This window comes from Theobroma cacao, chromosome 3 (assembly GCF_053813885.1).
Source record: "Theobroma cacao isolate CCN51 chromosome 3, ASM5381388v1, whole genome shotgun sequence".
NCBI classification, from domain to species: Eukaryota; Viridiplantae; Streptophyta; class Magnoliopsida; order Malvales; family Malvaceae; genus Theobroma; species Theobroma cacao.
In genome coordinates this window covers 46,064,613-46,081,833 of record NC_142641.1, presented here as the reverse complement: position 1 = coordinate 46,081,833, position 17,221 = coordinate 46,064,613, and the positions used below count along the sequence as shown (strand labels likewise).

At 35.7% G+C, this 17,221-nt stretch overlaps 4 protein-coding genes and 1 non-coding gene across 8 annotated transcripts; 3 read left to right on the top strand and 2 right to left on the bottom strand.

Moving 5' to 3' along the window:
• The first annotated feature begins 1,276 nt into the window (after positions 1-1,276).
• Positions 1,277-6,768, top strand: BZIP68 (basic region/leucine zipper transcription factor 68). Of its 2 annotated transcripts, none has more exons than XM_007040663.3 (13): positions 1,277-1,619; positions 2,098-2,214; positions 2,322-2,378; positions 2,473-2,547; positions 2,720-2,809; positions 2,906-2,965; positions 3,064-3,233; positions 3,853-3,907; positions 5,101-5,143; positions 5,238-5,527; positions 5,793-5,870; positions 5,944-6,069; positions 6,201-6,768. In XM_007040663.3, exons 2-13 carry the CDS (start codon positions 2,143-2,145, stop codon positions 6,303-6,305), a joined length of 1,221 nt encoding a protein of 406 aa, XP_007040725.1. In that variant the 5' UTR covers positions 1,277-1,619; positions 2,098-2,142; the 3' UTR covers positions 6,306-6,768. The 2 variants fall into 2 exon arrangements, with proteins under 2 accessions (XP_007040725.1, XP_007040724.1); XM_007040662.3 differs by having other exon boundaries at positions 1,277-1,635.
• Positions 6,769-6,814: 46 nt separating this feature from the next.
• On the bottom strand, positions 6,815-8,058 carry LOC18606828 (40S ribosomal protein). 2 transcript variants are annotated; one of them, XM_018117664.2, is made up of 3 exons: positions 7,907-8,058; positions 7,459-7,629; positions 6,815-7,279 (listed from the first exon to the last, which is right to left on the bottom strand). In XM_018117664.2, the coding sequence occupies exons 2-3, from the start codon at positions 7,604-7,606 to the stop codon at positions 7,137-7,139; spliced, it is 291 nt and encodes a 96-aa protein (XP_017973153.2). In that variant the 5' UTR covers positions 7,607-7,629; positions 7,907-8,058; the 3' UTR covers positions 6,815-7,136. The 2 variants fall into 2 exon arrangements, with proteins under 2 accessions (XP_017973153.2, XP_007040723.3); XM_007040661.3 differs by having other exon boundaries at positions 7,892-8,050.
• A 121-nt stretch (positions 8,059-8,179) lies between these two features.
• On the top strand, positions 8,180-11,425 carry LOC18606827 (beta-casein (DUF760)). Of its 2 annotated transcripts, none has more exons than XM_007040660.3 (3): positions 8,180-8,475; positions 9,660-9,934; positions 10,232-11,425. In XM_007040660.3, the coding sequence occupies exons 1-3, from the start codon at positions 8,362-8,364 to the stop codon at positions 11,049-11,051; spliced, it is 1,209 nt and encodes a 402-aa protein (XP_007040722.3). In that variant the 5' UTR covers positions 8,180-8,361; the 3' UTR covers positions 11,052-11,425. The 2 variants fall into 2 exon arrangements, with proteins under 2 accessions (XP_007040722.3, XP_017973151.2); XM_018117662.2 differs by lacking the exon at positions 8,180-8,475 and adding an exon at positions 8,515-8,641.
• Positions 11,426-13,623: 2,198 nt separating this feature from the next.
• Positions 13,624-16,280, top strand: XTH30 (xyloglucan endotransglucosylase/hydrolase 30). Its single transcript, XM_018117663.2, has 4 exons — positions 13,624-13,959; positions 14,049-14,149; positions 14,360-14,568; positions 15,601-16,280. The coding sequence occupies exons 1-4, from the start codon at positions 13,749-13,751 to the stop codon at positions 16,136-16,138; spliced, it is 1,059 nt and encodes a 352-aa protein (XP_017973152.2). The 5' UTR covers positions 13,624-13,748; the 3' UTR covers positions 16,139-16,280.
• A 424-nt stretch (positions 16,281-16,704) lies between these two features.
• On the bottom strand, positions 16,705-16,776 carry TRNAQ-UUG (transfer RNA glutamine (anticodon UUG)). Its single transcript has one exon. It is a non-coding gene; the product is annotated as a tRNA-Gln (tRNA).
• Positions 16,777-17,221: the final 445 nt, after the last annotated feature.

Here is a 17,221-nt window from a genome sequence, read left to right as displayed (position 1 = left end):
ATTAATTTTTTTAATTTTGATATTAATTGATTAAGAGGGAACTATTAGTTTGTTTTTAAACTTAAGATTGATTTTGATTTAATTTAATATGATATTTTATTGAATTCGAATTAATTTTTTTGATCTTGGCATTAATTGATTAAGAGGGAACCTATTTGTTTGTTTCTAAGCTTGAGATTGATTTTGGTTCAAATTAATAAAATATTTTATTGAATTTAGTTAATTCAGATTAATTTTTTCAAATTTGGTATTAATTGATTAAGACTAACTCTATTAATTTGTTTTTAAGCTCGAGATTGATTTTGCTTCTATTTAATATGATACTTTATTGAATTCGGTTAATTTGAATTAATTTTTTCAATTTTGGTATTAAATTGATTAAGAAGATTATTTTGATTGAATTTTTGTAAAAAAAATTAACAATCCAACTATTGAAAAATTGTTGATTAAATACATTTTTTGAATATGTATTATACATATAAATATTACAAATATTTTTACAATATATCTATAAAATACTCTCATCCAAATCGAAAATAACGGATAAAACCAACCAAAATAAGTTTAATTTTGATCGTCTTTATTTTTTTAATAATTCAATCAATTTCATTTTTTATAAAAATTCAATTAATTTAACTTTTTAAAAATTTAAAATTGAACAGATGAAAAACAGAGTCGATGAATTATTTATGTTTCTAATTCAATTGGTTAATTGTCTCGAGAAAATGAATAAACAAGTGAAATCCACCCCAAGTCAATGTGTAGCTTTAGTCTTGTAATTTTTGACAAATTGACTTCATTAAATTTGGTAAAAGTGGCAAGAAAGTAATGATTTCAAAGGGTTTTTAGTCTTTAGACTTGATGGTGTTCAAGCTTTTCTATGATTAGAAAAATGAGATTAGGAGAGTGAAAATGAAGGTAAAATGTGTAAAGACTAAAATACCATAATGATTAATGGATGAAAATGGGTGAAAAATATCAATAAAAAAGAAAAATAATATTAGTTTATACTCCTTCTGTCTTTTTTTTTTTATTTTATAAGATGTCCCAAAATTACGTATTTTTTAAACACTCAATATTATTATTTTTTATATTATAAATTTATTTTTCATGTTATTTATATTTTATATTTTTTAAAATTTCAAATTTTAATTTTCGTAAAAAAAAAAACAATTCAACCACACCAAATTCTATAGAATACGGTAACCGACGGAAAGGACAAAACGGGGATTTCGCCAGGTCGCAAAAAAATAGACAGGAGAAATGGACTACCGTACGACGAGTCATAGAATCGACTCCGTGAACCCTCCCTCTATCCTCCCCAAAAGTACAATTAACAAACCCTAAAATCAAACACCTGATCTCTTACAATTTCCTATCTGGAAAAAAAATATAAAAAGAAAAAAAAAGAGAAAGGGAGTGACAGAGGGAGAAGCCCGGGAGCTAATGATAAAATTTTATTCTCTCCCAATCGTGCCCTAATCTTTTCCCCCAATTGACATCTGTGCCCTTCTTCCCAAACCATCAAATTGAAAAACATTTCACTCAATTTCAAGCTCGGAAGCTCCCGCAATCTTGCTTCTGTTTAGTGGATCAGACTTGGGTTTCGTCTGAATTTGGTTTGTTTTTTGAGCGGTAATTCGAAAATTTTAAATTTATTTACATTTTTTTGTTTATTGATTTTGTGAATTTGTCAACAAGCACCATTTGCATGCCTTCAAATTTATTAAGTATTTTCTGTATTTTAATTGTTTGTTTCTGTTTTTCTTTCTCTGGATGCATGATACCTCTTTTTATTTAATATTCTTCCTTTGATTACTGAGAAAAAAAAGAGAGAGGAAATTGGAATTTTATTTTATTTTTTAAGCATTTTGATTGTTTGTGATTTGAATGGGGAATTTTTTTATGGGGGCTAATGCAACCAGTGTATGTATTTTAAAGTATTTTTTTTAATTCTAAGCTATGGTTTATTTTGTGTTGATATTCCTTATTTTTTGGCTGAAAACGGTATAGGGTTAGATAAATTGGATTGATTTAAAGTAATATCGTGGGGGGAAAGTGCATATTGTTGATGGAATTAATGTTTTATTATTGTAGGATGGTCTGAGGGGCTTCTCGAAGTTGGTTGGTGGATATAGAAGAATGGGTAGCAGTGAGATGGATAAGACTGCAAAAGAAAAGGAGCCAAAGACACCACCTGCTGCTACTACACAGGTCTACTTTTGTGTTATTGTTTGAAAATTGTGTAATTTATGTTGTTCTTAAAGTTGTTCTCACAAGGGTTTTGTCCTGTTCCTTTTATTGCTTCTTTTGTTGTTCAGGAGCAGTCTTCCACCACTAACTCTGGTACAGTAAATGCAGACTGGTCAGGATTTCAGGTTCGTTAGATAAATATCTTTAGTTCCTGTATTTTGTATTCAGGTTTCATGTGGAAATTTGGATTATCATATGTGGATTATTGTCTACTAACAGGCTTACTCTCCCATTCCACCACATGGGTTCTTGGCATCTAGTCCCCAAGCTCCCCCGTATATGTGGGGTGTTCAGGTATTTATGGTTTTGCATTGGTATTATAGGATGGTACATTATTATGATTGTTAAACCTTTTTCTATTTAATTTGTTAGAGCTTCAAAATTTGGTGGCATAATTAACTACTAAGATTTAATGATTTTGTTTGGTGGTCAGTAAATCTTTAATGTAATTCTTTCTTTGTTGCAGCATATAATACCTCCTTATGGCACCCCACCACATCCTTATGTTGCAATGTATCCTCATGGTGGAATATATGCACATCCATCCATTCCCCCAGTATGTTCTTTTCCACTCTTCTTAGTTTTTGTTTCCAAATGTCACAATAGCTTGATATTTGGAGTTATCTTTATGACATGGTCTAATCTTGGACAGGGATCCTATCCTTTTAGTCCTTTTGCGATGCCTTCTCCAAATGGCATTCTCGAGGCTTCTGTGAGCACTTTATCTTACTTTGCCTTATAATTTGTTTTTTGAAAGACATGTTTTTATGTCCATGCTTCCAAAGGACTGACTCTTGAGATTTTGTGTAGGGAAATACTCCTGGAACCATGGAAACAGATGGTAAACCCTCTGATGTAAAGGAAAAATTGCCAATTAAAAGATCAAAAGGGAGTTTAGGCAGTTTAAACATGATTACGGGAAAGAACAATAATCTTGGTAAGACATCAGGAGCTTCTGCGAATGGAGTTTATTCTAAAAGGTATGGCAGAAAAGAATGATGTATGCAGTTATTATATAGTTTTTGGTTGCTAGTTTGTGCTATTGTTAGTTACAAGGACTATTAGCCACATCATTTTGGGGGGGGGGGGGGGGGTGGGCAAGCTATTGTTGACCCACATATCTAGTCTTACCAAGAAATTTTAATGGAACTGAGTAATAGATAAAAGAGCCTATTAGACAAAGCTGTTGCAATTGGGTTTCATTGAGAAGTCAAGAGGACCCTTTGTTGAAGAAACTCTTTCCTTTACCTCCATCCCGGAATAGACCTATGTTTGTCTCTTTATTTAAATTGTCAATATGAAGTCTTGGTCAGCTTTGAAAAGTGTCTGTAAAAGTCATTTTTCTTCTGAACTTTTTCTATAATATGAGTTATGTTGTTGTTCTGTTTGTTTTGTGGCTTGAAGAGCTCCTGCTTTAAGATGATTGAGTAGGCATGTGTCTTCTGTCCTTGCTTTAAGCCTATTAGTTGGTACTCAGAAGTCATATCTGGATTTTTAGAGGCATCAACTCATCTGGGCATACACTATTTGCTTGTGATTGCTATCAAAATACTATTTCTAGGTAATTTAGCTGACAATGGAGTAATTGTGTATGTTCAGTGCCGAGAGTGGAAGTGAAGGCACAAGTGAAGGCAGTGATGCAAACTCCCAGAACGTGAGTGCAATGCTTTTGGCTTTTTCTCTTATTTATCTATTATTTTGAATTGCTTCTGTAGTTCATCTATATTAGAGGGTTTGAACACCCTGCCAATATGGCCAATTCCAGGATAGGACTTGCAATCTAATGAATTTATGTCCCATCTCAACTATCATTTAACCCTACTCTCTTGTTATGAAAAGTTGGGGTTTTGAAGTGGCTGCAAATGTGGATGCTTTCATTGACCAGACAAGGCTTAAATCCCTCTTTCATTTATTAAATAGCTTCGGGCTTAACTGTGTGGATTGCCTGGAAAGGCAATAATCTTCTACTTAAGTCGTTTTGGGTGAAACTGTAAGCTGTACTTTATATTGTATGTGTTCTTACTTTGCAAGTGAGCATTTCCCATGGACCTATGGTACAAAAAGTACTTTCGTAGAGATGTTACTGGTGTGGCCTTGGGACACCCGGGTTTCTAAAACTCAAAGGTAATGGATTTGCTCAGTTGCATGTTCTTCTTTTGCCATACATTATATTGTTTAGATGTCAACTGTTAAATTTCTGTGGGTGGAAAATTCTGGGGCCACCTAACTTTGTATTTCATGATGTTTTGCTCAAAGTACTAAAAGATAGGTTACTGGAGCCACAGAAGCACAAACTTCTTTTCATTCTGTATATAGATGTCAACTTGGCAGGCAAGTTTTTTGCATTATAAACGATAGGTTTTTTTGTTCATGATCATGTTGTTCCTTTTCCAATGTATGACTGCCTATGTGTTGTTCATAGACTGAGCCAAGGGCTTCTTCGGGACGATGAGGATTATGGGTTGAGACACTAGAGTTCTTTTTTTTTTTTCTCTGTGTGATAGGCACAATTCTCTTGTAGCTTCTCAGTTATGTTGTTGGAGTTAGCCTGCCAACTGACCGGATTAATTTTCTCTTTCACCCTGTACATGGGAAACAAATTTTAATGGGCCTTCTATAATAAAAATGGATTTTGGGGAGTGGGCTATTGAAGAAATGCTAAAGCTGTATTGGACTAATCATCTCTATTACAACTCTCTATGTGTTGCAGCTTCTTTTAAAACTCTTCCAAGGATGACAACTTTATATGCTTCATTTTTTATTCAAATTCAGGCATTCAAGTATATTGCCCCTTTATTTGTTCAGGTAAAGATTATGCTGTAATCTTATTTTCTTCCTTATTTGTAGGATTCACAAATGAAGTCTGGAGGAAGGCAAGATTCTGGAGAAGGTTAGACAGTGATAATGTCATAACATAATCTTTTTGCATAACTTTATTGCCAATTTCTGTGTGTTCTGAAATGCCTATAATGTCTCTGTTACAGGTGAAGCATCTCAAAATGGAAGTGCAGCACATGATCCTCAGAATGGAGGCCCTAATGCACCTCATACGATGGTGAATACAGCAATGGCCATTGTACCTATATCAACTGCTGGGGCTCCCACAGCTGTTCCTGGTCCCACTACAAACTTACATATTGGGATGGACTACTGGGGGACCCCAGCTTCATCTGCTGTCCCTGCAATGCGTGGGAAGGTTCCTTCAACTGCAGTTGCAGGAGGAATAGTAACTCCTGCATCACGGGACAGTGTTCAGTCACAGCTTTGGTTACAGGTTATCTCTCTCTCTCTCTAAGCAATATATTAAAATACGAGATCTTCTTAGAGCAAATATCTTTGCTTTTGGCTGTAGTGCTATACCTTTGTCGGTGAAATCTTAAATTAAAATTAAATTCACTTGAAATTTGATCAAGGTTTTTCTCCTCCAATCAAGTGTCATATGCTTTCCTTGCTGATGTTGTAAGAATGTGTTTCTTACATTGCTTTTTTTTATTATTATTGATTATTTTGTATGTAACTGGCACTATTTATGGATTTAGGATGAAAGGGAGCTTAAAAGACAGAGAAGGAAGCAATCAAACAGAGAGTCTGCTCGCAGATCCAGGTTGCGTAAACAGGTAATGAAGTATCCTTCAGAAATTGTGTTATTCTGTATTAAAAGGACACATATGAATTATTTGTTTGAATCAGGCGGAATGTGATGAGCTGGCTCAGCGTGCTGAAGTCTTAAAAGAAGAGAATGCCAATCTTAGGTCCGAAGTGAATCGTATCAAGTGCGAGTATGAGCAGCTTCTTGCAGAGAATACCTCTCTCAAGGTAATGTTCTACTCTTGGTTTTGCAAAATATTGAACTTGTTAGTATGTTTCTACTCTTTGAACTGCAGTCTACCTCGTCTTCACACCTGTTTGGATAGAATTGCTTCCTAATATCTGTTACGTAATTGCAGGAGAGGCTAGGGGAAATTCCTGGGCATGAGGATCTGAAGTCTGGTAGGAATGACCAACATACAAATAATGATGGGCAAACAGAGCTTGTGCAGGGTAGTCACTAGGATCCACACACCCTGTTTCATGCCTCTTTCCGGGAGCATAACCTAACCAAATTTAGCTACAGAAAGTTTTTATTCTGCATAGCATGTTTAAATTTTATCAAAGCTGATCTTGATAGTTTTTAGGTTCCCTTTTATCTCTTATAATCCATCACCCATGATTTGGCTTTATCTTTACAAATCAAAGCCTTAGGATGTGGTTTGTAGACTGATATTATGTACCTTTCTCTGTTCAAAGAAGGGTAGTATGCACAGTTTTAACTTTTCAAGCTTGTTTATGTTAAATATGATTGATGAATGTGTAACTGAGGGAAGTAATGTACTCTGATTCATTGTAAGAGTCGGGTGTTGGCATTCTTTGGCTTTACCACATTTCTTCCCCTCAAGTAAGTGAATATTTTGTGCCCTTTCTTTTACTGTCGATGTTTGCAACTAATGAGCAATGCTGTTTTGGCTTTGGATTCAACATCAGCTTTTGACTTTATCACAGAAATGTTAGGATAAACATCAGCTTCCTTTAGGACTATATTGGGAATTTTTATTATTAGGGTTATCTAACGCGAGCGATTGTTTTCATGACAGTATTTACAACCACAAACTAGCTAAATTCCACCAACAAAAAAAAGAAAAAAAAAAACGAGTGGTTGCAACCAAATAAGTTCACACATGTCTATATCCTACAGCAACAGTTGCTCCATGCCATACTGGAAAATTGATAAAACAATAGGCATTGCCAAAGATCCCAGGGCCATACTAAGCAAAAGACACTGTCACCAAACTGGTCAATCAATAGAAAACCAGCAATGAATTTTGACAAGCACAAGGAACCCAGTGCTACTTTCCCATGTCATAAGCAGCTACGTTTTGGGGTTCACATTCAGGACTGAATAGGCGGACCAATAAGGCAGATGTTGAGCTCACAGACACAGCTCCACAAGCTGCCCACCGGAGACTTCTTGGAACCGTAATCCTTGGACCTGCATCAAACATTGAACCCAAAAAATAAGAAAGTTTTTTACCTCATGTTAGACCAGAAGGGAAGAAGAAAATGAGAAAAGGGAACGAAGGGGGTGGGAGGGTGAAGAAAGGAGTAATAAATGGATTCAAAATGAAAAAAATACTGAATGCTGAGGCACAAAGAAAGAGTAGAAGCGACCATGTTGCAATCTGCAGAGAACCCAAAATCCCAAAGCTCCTCCAACAGTGAAAATCCCAGCCGTCTGCCTCATTAATCTGGAACAAGGCTTTGCATCTGATCTCATCAACTCACCATCCGACCAGCCAAGGAGACGCCTCAACGCCATTCTATCAACTCCTTAGAAAGCACCTGAGGAATGAATTATCAATTAAAAAAAATTAAAGCAAACAAAACCAAGCAAATCGTAATATGTTAAAAAGCCTTCGTCCAAATGAAAATCTAAGCCAAACCCAGATTGAAAAACATGAAAAGATGTAAACTTGGCGAGTAACAAGCAATAAACTTGTAAGTTAAAAATGAGAGCTTGACAACTGCATTTATTAACTAAAATAACGAGGAAAAAAGGAAGGAATTGATTGAATTTGAAAAACAGGAAAAGATGTGACTTTACGCCAGCTTTCTCCACCTCGAAAACGGAGGCGGCGGAGGAGCTACGACGGTGACAGATGGAGTGGGAGAGACGCGGGGGTTTACACTTCACGGAGGCAAAACTTTTCCTTTGTTTCTGTTTTTGTTCTTTTTCTGAAAGGTAGTCTTACAAAGGCAATATTGCCTACTTGGCTATTTTGGGCTTACTATTATCAAAGCCCATTAAAATTAATTATTTGGATTATTTTTTATGTATAACTTGCAATATATAGACCTGAAATTTTATTTTTTGAAATTATAAATTTCTTTCAGAAGTTACTAAATGGAAAGAGAAGTCCACAAAGCAACTAGTTTTCAACAACCACCCACTCCATCTTATATTCCACCATTATCAAATTACTTCTCTCCCTCCCTTCTTTTCTCTTCAACTTGAGGATTGTGGCTTTGGGTTGTTAAAAGAAAATTAACAAAAAAGAAGAAGAAAAGTGAGAAATGCAGATAGCTGGAGTAACAAGTGAGGTGTTGGTGGCAGTCCCATCAGCTGGAACCCTCACTTTCAGACACTTCCATTCCAACAACTTCTTCCTTTCTTCTCCTTTCCTAAAAGTATGCCCCTTTTCTCTTTTTCTTTTCATATTTATACGTGTGTTGCTCTTGCTTCAAATTATCCAAAGAAAACAATTAAAGATCATAGCTTTTTACTTATTTCTTTTGTTTGAGAACTCAGGGCAAAATTCTGAATTCTGGGTTTTCTTTCCTTGGAGCACAATAAGTCTCTCTCTCTCTCTCTCTCTAATAAAAAAACCCATTAAATCCCTGTTGGGCTGTTGTCCAATTGGAAGGTTACTTGTAATTGGCTGGTTTTGTTTGTCCCTTGGAACTGTTATTCTTTGTGCATAGAGGAAAGAATTTATTCATTTTTTAAAGAAAGTAGAGGTATTGATTAGATAGCGGACACAAAATTGCTGATGAGTTTCCATGGTTTCTCTTTGTTTTCTTCTTTCTTAATAGTAAGGTTACTTTAATAGTTGCAAATTCCAGCTTGTTGGTAGCTATTAGAAAGCTATTGGAGTTTTGTCTTGCCATTGGATGCAGTCCACTTGCAACTGCTTACTCTATGTTCTTAATTGCTACTATGATTACTTCATCCAGTTGGATACTTAAAAATGGGAAAAGGGGCACTATGATGAAAGAGGAGAAGGTGAAATGCTAGAATATCACTTTGGTCTGCACTTCACCTCTATGTTGACTTTGCAAATCTTAAAGAAACAGATATGGAAAACTTAATAGCAGTTTGCTTATGTTAATTAATCAAGAACAGCTAGATTAAGTAGTTCAAATAATACTTTAGTTGAGATGGCCTCTTGATCTTCATGCTTGTAGGAGGTGCTCTGTTTAGTGACTTGATGCCTTGGACCAAGATATGTTTCTTTGTCTGGCAGTCTGAAATGGCTGACCATTATTTGGAAAGCATCTTAAAATACTATAATTTTGGTTTGAAGCTCTATTTATTGTGAAATTCTGATTGGGAAATATTGAGTGCTTGTAAGCAATCTCATTAATACTATCATCTCTTGTTCATGTAGATTTCAATTTGAGTGGAACCCCATGGTAGAGTCATACATCACATGTTTTAAAATACTTACTCCTTCAGCATGCATGTTTTAGATAAAGCCTCTGTTTATGTGGGCATCTCTGAAGGCTTGGAGCTGTAGTCCTACATATAGGATCTTTAGTCTTTGATACTTTCCCTCGTCTTCTTAGTTCTCACAGAATCTTTTCTTTTTTAGAGATGTTCTTCATTTTGCATTCCAAAGTTAGGAATGGCACCAGATAAGTACCGAGCCAGATACTTAACTATGAGAGCCTCTGGAGAGTCAGATGATAGCTTGTCACCAATTGCTCCTGTACAATTTGAATCTCCAGTTGGCCAGCTTTTGGCACAAATATTGAGAACTCATCCACATTTACTGCCTGCAGCCATTGATCAACAGCTGGAAAACCTTCAGAGTGATAAAGATGACCAGAAAGAGGAAACTACACCATCTCAAGATCTCCTCTACAAGTGAGTTTCATCTCTTTTCTTGTTTGTTCCTTTTCTTGTGCAGTTGTTTCGGTTGAAAACTAGCACATATTTAACATTTGCATGTGCATGCGCAAGTGCGAGTTAGAGTAAAAGGTTTCTGGTTTTGTAAATTAACAAGATAATGGCATTTAGCAGAAAATTGATTTTCTTATGCTAAGTTATTTCTTAAAATTTTATGTGTTTGATTAAATTATCTCGATTATTGCTTACTATATGGTTTGTTTGCCATTAGTCTTTTAGAAAATTACTGATATAACTGAAACAATTGAATTGTAGGAGAATAGCTGAAGTTAAAGAAAAGGAGAGACGGAGAACATTGGAGGAAATAATATACTGCTTGATTGTACAGAAATTTGTTGACAATGAGATTTCAATGATTCCTAAGATAATGGCCACTTCAGATCCTACTGGACGAGTGGACTTTTGGCCAAACCAGGAACAGAAACTGGAATCCGTTCATTCTCCTGAAGCATTTGAGATGATACAAGGCCACTTATCCCTTGTACTTGGAGACCGAGTGGTGGGTCCTCTCAGTACCATTGTTGAAATTAGCAAGATCAAACTTGGAAAGCTTTATGCTGCTTCTATAATGTATGGATATTTTCTTAGAAGAGTTGATCAACGGTTTCAACTTGAGAGAACAATGAGAACTCTTCCTGAGGATTTCAATAAAGACCAAGCAAGATTTGAGGATCCAAATCCGGGGAAGCAGATGTGGGATCCAGATTCTTGGATTAGGATCCCACCCAATGATGACAATGATGGTGATGGAGGAGGATACATGGATACCCTTGAAGGTAAATCATATAGACTGAGATCCTATGTTATGTATTTGGATTCTGAAACACTCCAGAGATATGCCACCATAAGATCCAAGGAAGCTATTTCTTTGATTGAAAAGCAGACTCAAGCACTATTTGGGAGGCCTGACATTCGGATTCTTGATGATGGTTCACTTGATACATCAAATGATGAAGTGGTTTCTATCACATTCACTGGGTTGACAATGCTAGTCCTTGAAGCTGTAGCATTTGGTTCATTCCTATGGGATGCAGAGAGCTATGTTGAATCAAAATATCATTTCCTTAAGAGCTAACTGGCATCTTTGCATTGGTTATCTAATGATTGACGCTGGTAAATTGTAATGATGGTCAAAAGTTCTTATATCACACGCAGGTTTTGAGGGTATATTGCCTTGTAACATAGAAAAGGCTAATCACACTGAGGCATCTCAAGTCGACAAAACCTTGTGCTAAATGTTGGGAAAAAGATCAACCCTCACGTTGTTAATAACACATGGTATGTTGACTTTATAGGCAGAGCTGTACTGATGATTCTGAAAGTTTCAAGTCTTGTAATTTTATGCTCCGATGGTCCAAAGAGGGGAAATTATTGGAGTACAAACTTGAATCTGGAGGTTTTGCTGTTGGAATCTCATAATTGCACAATCCATGTAAAGTGTCCTTCTAATTGCCTTATGACTTTCAATTAAAAAAACAAATCAGATAATATGCTTTGGCTTGAATCAGATAAGCTGAAGGAAAAGTGGCCTCCTTGGAAGTCCTTTTTCGGCCAAAAAAATGATGCCATGCCATTGGGAAAGTGGTTGGCAAACAAGCTTTTCTGGAGCTTTACTTGAAGGGCACTCTTGGTTAAAGAGAAGAGCTGTCCTTGACCTTGCATGAAAAAGAGTTCCATGTGTCCCAGTGTCTGCTATTGTGTTTTTTGCAAGTTGCCTTTGAACTGTAAGGATATCCAGCTATCTGCATCCTCTCTTCCACTCCCTCGCCCTCGTCCATTTCCATAATGATCAAGACCAACCCTTTATGCCCGACAAACTAAAATAAAGGGAAAACGCTTTTCCCCTTTTTCAAGTCGTTGTTATCCAAATTCCTAACAAATCCATGTATGGGAATTGAAATCCTTTGGAATCAAAAGCACTGGAATCCCCTTTTACTATCCCAAGTTTGTTTCCATTGTTATTACAACAACTACAGCGTGGCAGATACAACGCCGCCGTCGGTCTCGGAGGCGGTCTCAAACCGGGGAGAAGACAATTTTTCGCATTCCCTACAATGCCCCTGAATCCCGCACAAAATTACAAAACCTCAACCTTTTCTTCAATATATTTTTTTTATGGACAGTTATACCCACCAAATGCCAGTTGTTTTAACTAAACCACTTTGATTAATTATTTAAAAACAATCAAAATTCAACACCTAAATTCTTTTTTTTTTTGGCTTAAAAAAAGGGGGAATCCGTAGGGGGTGATTGGGTTGGTCAACTCCTTGGAAAATATAGGCAAGTTACTATCACTCTCATAATCCCTAACCCAAAAGCTTGGGCTTATTCATTCATTATGAAAATCATATAGAACAAAATTGAGGGTCATTGCTTGATTTCTTTCCTATATTTTGCTAAAGGGAACTATAGGTTTAAAATTTAATTAATTATGGTTGTTTGATCACGGATTGTACCTTATGGAAATAATTAATTGAAAACAACTTTGGGTGACGTTTTAGGTATATTAATTTATTAAGATGGATTGCAACATCTTGCCAAACTATATGTTTAGATGGATTGCAACATCAATAAGATAGAGACTGTGCTGGATGGAACACTAATTAATCATTAAAATATCAAAACTTTTACCTTTTTTATAACCTTATTGTTGCTCCATTAAAGGATTATTAAAAAATGGGGATTTTTTCAATTTAAATAACAGTGAAAAAATGAAAAAAAAATATAATAACATAGTTAATGATGATCCATTTTAATAAACATTACGACGTATGTAAAAATTACTATCACGTAAAATTTCATCTTTGTTAACTTGTCTATCAGAGAATTCGTCTCTCTAAAAAATAAAATCAATTAAGAGAAAATCTCGACAACTTCAATTTACCAAATCCATTTTTAGTTTCCTCTTATTCATGCTTTTCCCCTTCTTTGTTGTAGTTATGTACAGCACAGTGCCAAACACTTTTCTGCAGCATATCACAGTTGTTTGTTTTTATACATAAAAAACAAAGGGGGTTAGGCCAGCAGTCATATAGGATCAGTGGCTGGAAAGTATAATTAAACAGATTTATATATTCTGCCATGTCTTTATGTAATGTTTAGTGTAACTGCTGCTTTTGGCTGCATTAAATTTGCCACTTCTGGCTCCATGATGGACCATTTGTTTATTTGCATGGCATAATCCATCTCCCACATCATGCTTAGTTGTCAATTCTTCCCTTGACTTTCAGTGGAAGAAAAAGCAGCTTCCTATACCTTTATTATTAATTATCCAATTCTAATACTAACAGGTAGAGAATCTACAGTAATTAATGACTCAGCAAAACTAAAGAAACAGCTTCAGAAATTAATTACCAATTTGCAACCACCATTGATCCTGCAATGATATTGATTGTTCTTGAACAATATATGGAAACACCCACAGTTTTTCTTTGATTAAATAATTGAAGGATGATGATCCCTGTGAGTACTCACTGTGCAAGGTTTGATCTGTGCAGTATATGTAAAGTTTTTCCTTATAAAAAAAGGGGAGAGTGTGAAATTTAATTCAAATATTCCAACTAAAACAAGGGCATTCTAGTCTGCACAAAGAATTCGAAAGCCTTAGCAGCCGATTAGACCGTTCCCCTTTATTTTCTCTCCTTGTGTATATAAATATACAAACGTATGCAGAAAAGCAAAGGGGGTGGCTGTTAGAGAGAGAGGAAAAAAAAAACAAAGAAAGAAATAAAACAGGAACCTCAAAAGAAAACAAATACAATTAAAAGAATTAATGGGTCGTTTACATGGCTCTCTCTCAGAGACGTTAACACCCTTCTCTCTCCTTTTCTTCTTCTTTTCTTGGTTCTCCGGCTTCACTTTTGCTGCTTTCAACCTCACCACTTTGTCCTTTGATGAAGGATACAGCCCTCTCTTCGGTGATGGCAATCTCGTTCGCTCGCCTGATGGCCATAGCGTCCGCCTCCTCCTTGACGTTTATACAGGTGATGAAGAATATGTATCAAACCATGCAAGACCTTTTGTTTTTATTTTTGTTCATGGTATTGACGGGGTTGCTCTTGGTGAAATTCAGGGTCGGGTTTTATTTCATCCAGTATGTATCAACATGGATTTTTCAGTGCCAAAATCAAGTTGCCATCAGATTATACTGCTGGAATAGTGGTGGCGTTCTATGTAAGTTTTATCTGTTGATTTTGATCATGATTCCTCTCTATTATTACAAGGTAATTTTAGATCCTAAATTTGATCATTAACCTGGAAAATATCTGGTTTCCTTCCCTCTACCAAACTCTTTGAAAATAAAACTGAAAAGAATTTTAGGTACATAGAAAGACAACCATGACGGCTGATGGTATTCTTTGTTTTTCCTTGGTCAATATGCAGACATCGAATGGTGACGTATTCGAGAAAAATCATGATGAATTAGACTTCGAGTTCTTAGGAAACATTGAAGGGAAGCCATGGAGGTTCCAGACGAATTTGTATGGCAATGGCAGCACGAACCGAGGCCGAGAGGAGCGGTACAGCCTTTGGTTTGATCCATCGAAGGAATTCCACCGATACAGCATTCTGTGGACGGTCAAGAACATAATGTGAGTTGTCTTGAAAACGTCAATTCTCTCTATTTATGATCCTTTTTCCCTTTTCGGATGTAGCCTATAACCTTTGCGTGTGGGATGCTTGTAAAGCATGTGGAGGAGAGAGCATTGGCCTTGAAAAAGAACAGAAGATGATTTTAGGCTAAAAATTGGAGGATGCCTATTTATTTGGCATATTTAGCCTATGAAAATTGGCCTAATTTTCTTGGTTTTCTCTTAAATACACTTTTGTAAAGAATATAAAGGATTATTTGTTTTAGGTCATTTAATTTACAGCCTAAAATGACTTGTTAACTCCCCACTCAAATCTCTTTCGTTCAATCTCTTTGTTGTTGAAAAATCGACTTCCTTTTGAACTCTATTCTTCATAAATATTAATTAAGAATTCAAAAGATCAAACAAACTTAATCAACGTTTCATGTAATGATCATGTCTTGTTTTTTTCTAGTTGATTTTCTCTAAATTTTTTATAGAGTAAAAGTAATTTTAGAGATATATATCCGATGAGTGCATAATTAAGTAGAATTATAGTAAAGAGTAAGCCTGGAATTAATACATATGCAAATACTATTAGTTAGGCTACCAAACAAAGATGCCCGTAGATTCTTGATATCTAATCTCCAAACATAAAAAGCCATAATTCTACCTAACCTTATTCTCAACTTCTCAAGGATTTAAAATTCATTGGTAACATAACACTTCTATTGGACAGAGTAGAGTGCTATAAAATCACATTAATAAAGGCCATCATAATCAATTACGGATAAACCCGCAAAATCATAATATTTGAAATTCAATTTACAATTTAATTTGATCAAGTCTTCAAAGCAATAAGTTTGTAATTCTTGTATGTTTATCATGTAACTTGGTTTATCTGCTTATCTTTAATTGATTGTGATTATCCTTATCAACGTGTTTTTGTAACATGTATTTTTCTCTTTAAATTTTTCTTTATAATTATTTTTATCCCTAAATTTTCCTCTGTAATTATACCTAACAAGAACGTTTTTGTCCTTTTGAATTCAGATTTTACATTGATGAAGTTCCAATCAGGGAAGTGGTGCGCAATGATGAAATGGGTGGAGACTACCCATCGAAGCCAATGTCTCTTTATGCAACCATATGGGATGCCTCGAGCTGGGCCACGTCCGGAGGCAAATATAAAGTTAATTATAAGTATGCCCCCTTCACTTCCGAGTTCAAAGAGCTGGTCCTGGAAGGTTGCCCTACGGATCCCATTCAGGAATTCACCAACGCCAGCGCCTGCTCCGACAGACACGCCTGGCTCGAGAGCCGTGACTATGCCCTCATAACACCGGAACAGCGAGCCGCCATGCGCAGATTCAGGCAGCGTTACATGTACTATTCTTACTGTTACGACTCATTGCGTTACCCTGTAACACCCCCCGAATGTGTGATCTACCCAACCGAAAAGGAAAGGTTCCAGGACAGTGGAAGGTTGAAGTTTGGCGGAAGCCACAGGAAGCAAGCCAGGATCACTAGAGCACGCAGGAAGAGAAGGTCACGGGTTGCTTCGATCTCCAATGATCAGACCGATATGTGAACAATAAATTTGAGTATGTAAATGAAAAAAATGTCAGGGCCTTTGTCATTTTCAATGAATCTTGTTCCTTATAATCACATTATGAGGTAGAAAATTTAATGAAAGAGTCAAATAATTGAGTTTGACAGGGTTTTTCCTTGAATGATTTGCCTGTATTATATATTGTTGAATGATTCTTTTGTTTATGATGGAACCAAAATTTCATCCACCATGGTTGCCTTTCTCTGACTTCTTCAATGGTTATATCATTCTCTCTATCTTGACCCAAGGATTGTAGAACAAGTATTTCCAACTCAATTAGTGTTCAAAGGTGTGGTTATGCCATTCTGAATTCAATAGAAATACCTCAAAGTGAATTCTCGACATAAAATTAAACAAATTATGACTTTATTATGTAATTTAATTTATAAAATACAATTGAACTTACCATAAAAAGTAGTGGGCAATGCCATCCATTACAAAGGGAAAGAAGCTTTCTTTCTGTGTAGTTGCTTCTACATGCAATTCGTTATTATGAAAATTCTACATACAATTCGTTTTTGTGAAAACATGAAATGGCCAAAAGAAGGTCCTACCGGGAGTCGAACCCAGGTCGCTGGATTCAAAGTCCAGAGTGCTAACCACTACACCATAGAACCAAGTTGTTCACAACGCACGTAAACCTCTAGAAGTTCAGTGATATGAACAACTAAACTTGTATTGCTATTTCTCACAAAAATAACTACATGCCCTTTGATGTGTTAGAACCTATGAGAAGACTGTGCTGGTTAGCTGAAAGTCAGCTCTATATCATCTGAACATGCAATGATACAATGAACATGGAAGAGTTAACTGGGAAAAGGTAAAAAGGAGTTGGTACAATTTGCTAGTTGTTCAACTATTACCAACCAGCCTCATGCAATTTTTCAATGACTTCCATCTTAAGAAAGCTATTTATTAAGGTGTTAGAGGTGACAAACAAAAAGACCAGAACAATTCATGGAGTAGTATTGACTGAAATAGCTTCACATAATATTAAAAAGAGAAAATGTTAGTAGTCAAAATAATTTGAAATAGTCTATTTATCATCTTTTACCCTTTCTT